Source organism: Corylus avellana, chromosome 10 (assembly GCF_965113065.1).
Source record: "Corylus avellana chromosome 10, dhCorAvel1.hap1.2, whole genome shotgun sequence".
Lineage (NCBI taxonomy): Eukaryota > Viridiplantae > Streptophyta > Magnoliopsida > Fagales > Betulaceae > Corylus > Corylus avellana.
Window position 1 is genome coordinate 19478415 of NC_142499.1, and position 3735 is coordinate 19482149.

Sequence of the window (3735 nt, forward strand, 5' to 3'; positions counted from 1 at the left end):
ATGGAAAGCGGAGAAGCCGACCGGAATAAGTAAATATGAGCATGAAGAATTAGATCTAGTTCTAGATCTAAAATAATACCACCAAAACAGGAACCAAAAGAAACTATAGATAAGACATCGAGCACTAATACGAGGGGAGGATGAGGGAAAGGGATAGCGAAGGGGGAGGAGGGAAAACCGAGAAGTGTTTTTTCTCTTGGCAGCTCAATAAGTAAGATATTTAATTGTATCCCTCTAAAAATTACTAATCGAATATTCTCCAATTCAAATAGATCTTATTCCCTATACCAGTGGACACAAAATTCTTAGCAATTTTGTTATTCGGCTAATGATTAGAATATCAAATAAAAATAAATAAATAAATAAAAAAGAGAGATTAGAATATCAAATATAAGAAAATTCCAACAAGAAATATTTGTACGGACAATAATAGTGCAAGTGGGACAATAATACTAGTGTGGTGTGGGTGGTGGGCCTGGTGGCTGGAGCCCCACAAACACAAACTGACAAAAGTCTCCTGAGAAACAAAAGGTATCCCATGGAATGGACACAAGCGCACGTCAGAAACCACAAAAGACCGATGGTGAGTCAACCTACGATCGACACGCATTCAACTATCATTCATTCTTTGTGTCACTGAGGGTGAGCGACCTAATTCTTACTTCGTCCGCACTTTCGCGACCCTTTGTGCTTTTCGGATATATCTTCCATTTCAATTTTCACCCGTGCTTGCACTATGATATTATTACACGAAAATCATAACAAAAAGGTCGGGATCTATCCGGCTTAGGTGCTGGTTGGTTGGGATTAAATATAATAAAAACAATCAACGGTTGAGATTTAACAATTTTTTTATTATTTTTTTTAACTACATCACCATTTTACCCTAAACAAGACCAACGCTCTTGCAAAACCCATTATCTTGTGCTGCCCCTTTGCCCGTTTCTCTCAATTGCTGGAACTCCATGTCAGTCCCTTGCTCAAATTGGGGAGGAGAGAACTGATTCATAAAATCTTTCAAGGGCATCTTCGCAAAGCTGCCCGAACCTGGAGATCTATCTACCCATTCTCAATTCATCAATTGCAGGGAGCCGCAATTCATGTCGTATTATCTTCAACCGGGTGAGGCACCGAGTCATATAGCATTGAGCTCGAGTGACGCCCAAGGGGATGATTCCCCGGAGGACTGTGACTTCTCTGATACTGTTTTGGGGTATATAACTCAGATTCTTATGGAAGAAGACATGGAGGATAAGACTTGCATGCTTCAAGATTCTTTGGAACTTCAAGCTGCTGAGAAATCCTTCTATGATTTGCTTGGGAAAAAGTATCCGCCTTCCCCTGTACATAGCACGGATTATATTGATGGAAATGGTGAGAGCCCAGATGATAATCACTATGTAAGTAATTATGCCAGTAGTAGTAATAGCAGTAGCTGTTTTGTTTATAATAACTTGATTCGAAATCAGAGAGATTATAGTTATACCCCGCAATTACAAAGTCTTCCTCTTTATACCATTTCTCAGTCATCTTATAGCTCTTCAAATAGTGTGATCAGCAGTTTGGATGGTTTAGTGGACTCTCCTAACAGTAGTCTTCAGGTCCCGGATACAAATAGCGACAATCAATCTGTTTGGCAATTCATGAAGGGGGTTGAGGAGGCTACTATGTTTCTTCCTCGTGGAAGTGAGTTGTTTTTTAATTTGGAAGCGAATGGGTTGTTATTTCGGGAACCAAAGGCAAGAATTAGTGAGGGGGCGGTCAAGGTGGAGAAAAAGGAAGAGGGGGAGTACTCACCTGCTGGGTCTAGGGGAAAGAGGCAGTCTTATGAGGAGGATGGAGATACAGAAGATGAGAGGAGGAGCAAGCAAGCTGCTGTATATATCGAATCCACTCTGCGGTCCAAGATGTTTGATACAGTGTTGCTTCTTACTAAGGACCAAGGTAGGGACCATGTGTCACAACTTCGTGAGGCCTTGCCGAATGAAATAAGCAAAACTGTACTGAAGAATGGGATAGGCAAAAATGTGTCACAGAATGGGAAATCAAAAGGATCTAATGGTGGAAGAGGACGTGGTAAGAAACAAAGTGGAAATAAGGAGGTGGTGGATTTAAGAACTCTCCTAATTCATTGTGCCCAAGCTGTTGCAGCTGATGATCAGAGGAATGCAAATGAATTGCTAAAGCAGATCAGGAAGCACTCTTCTCTTTTCGGTGATGGAAATCAGAGACTGGCATATTGTTTTGCTGATGGGCTTGAGGCACGCATGGCTGGTACTGGTAGCCAGATATATAAAGGCCTTGTTAGTAAAAGAACATCTGCTGCCGACATCTTGAAAGCCTACCATCTATACCTTGCTGCATGCCCGTTTAGGAAGTTGTCTAATTTTGCTTCAAACAGGACGATAATGAGTGCAGCAGCGAAGGCCACAAGGCTCCATGTCATAGACTTTGGTATTCTTTATGGTTTCCAATGGCCCACCTTTATTCAGAAGCTCTCATGGAGAGATGGTGGTCCTCCAAAGCTTCGCATTACAGGAATAGAATTTCCCCAACCGGGCTTTCGGCCAGCAGAGCGAGTTGAGGAAACAGGACGTCGCTTAGCAAATTATGCTGAGAGTTTCGGCGTGCCATTTGAGTACAACCCCATAGCAAAAAAATGGGAAACCATTCAACTTGAGGAACTTAAAATTGACGAAGACGAGTTCCTTGCTGTTAACTGTTTGTATCGAGGTAAGAACTTGCATGATGAATCTGTGTCAGTTAAGAGTTCAAGAGATATCGTCCTCAATTTGATAAGGAAGATCAATCCTGACATTTTCATCCATGGGATTGTTAACGGCGCCTTCAATGCCCCCTTCTTTGTTACCCGGTTCCGAGAGGCATTGTTTCACTATTCTGCACTGTTTGATATGCTCGAAACTCTTGTACCTCGTGAAGATCGGGAGAGGATGCTGATTGAGAAAGAGATGCTTGGCAGGGAGGCTTTGAATGTTATAGCTTGTGAAGGCTGGGAGAGAATGGAGAGGCCGGAGACATACAAACAGTGGCAAGTCCGAAACCTAAGAGCTGGGTTTGCCCAGCTGCCTATGGACCGGGACATTGTGAAGAAAGCAATGAGTAAGGTGAGGTCGAGCTACCACAAGGATTTTGTAATTGATGAAGATAGCCGGTGGCTGTTGCAAGGATGGAAGGGGCGGATCATCTATGCCCTTTCTTGTTGGAAACCTGCTTAGTCAACTTGTCAGGGGTCCTCTCATCTCCTTGGCATTTCATTAGCAATGATTGAGGACCCAAGCTAATGCTTCCCCTTGTTTCTACTTTTGTTTAATCAATCTCTTATGCTGTTGCTCTCATCTGTGGTTATTTCATTAGCAATGATTGAGGACCCAAGCTAATGCTTCCCCTTGTTTCTACTTTTGTTTAATCAATCTCTTATGCAGTTGCTCTCATCTGTGTTTAATCTGCTTCTTACTTTATAATTGGCTCAGTTGATAATCTGGCAGTTAAATGTGGTCATTCCTGAGAGAAGGCTGTCGGGTAAAGCAGGGTTATGCAGTTCACTAGTATAGAAGACTGGCATATTTAAATTGTAACACGTTCTCACCAGAAATACTAGCTAGTTAATGCTTTTTGGAGTTTTTTTTTTTTTTTTTTAGTTTGAAGAAAGTGTTCTGATGCTTAGGTTGTTTAGTCTCTTCCATTGGGTCTTCAGTGTTTTCATATGCATGCAGT

The 3735-nt window shown here is 41.9% G+C and overlaps 1 protein-coding gene across 1 annotated transcript; it reads left to right on the forward strand.

The window, feature by feature from the left end:
* Positions 1-903: 903 nt before the first annotated feature.
* LOC132162418 (scarecrow-like protein 9) lies at positions 904-3452 on the forward strand. The gene is made up of 2 exons (XM_059572651.2): positions 904-1400; positions 1527-3452. Exons 1-2 carry the CDS (start codon positions 1101-1103, stop codon positions 3234-3236), a joined length of 2010 nt encoding a protein of 669 aa, XP_059428634.2. The 5' UTR covers positions 904-1100; the 3' UTR covers positions 3237-3452.
* The last annotated feature ends 283 nt before the right edge of the window (positions 3453-3735 follow it).

Bases quoted from the DNA above. Each gene is read 5' to 3' on its own strand.
- LOC132162418 (XM_059572651.2), top strand. From the start codon at position 1,101: ATGTCGTATTATCTTCAACCGGGTGAGGCACCGAGTCATATAGCATTG. The intron at 1,401-1,526 runs GTAAGTAATTAT...ACCATTTCTCAG, and splicing joins GCCCAGATGATAATCACTAT to TCATCTTATAGCTCTTCAAA.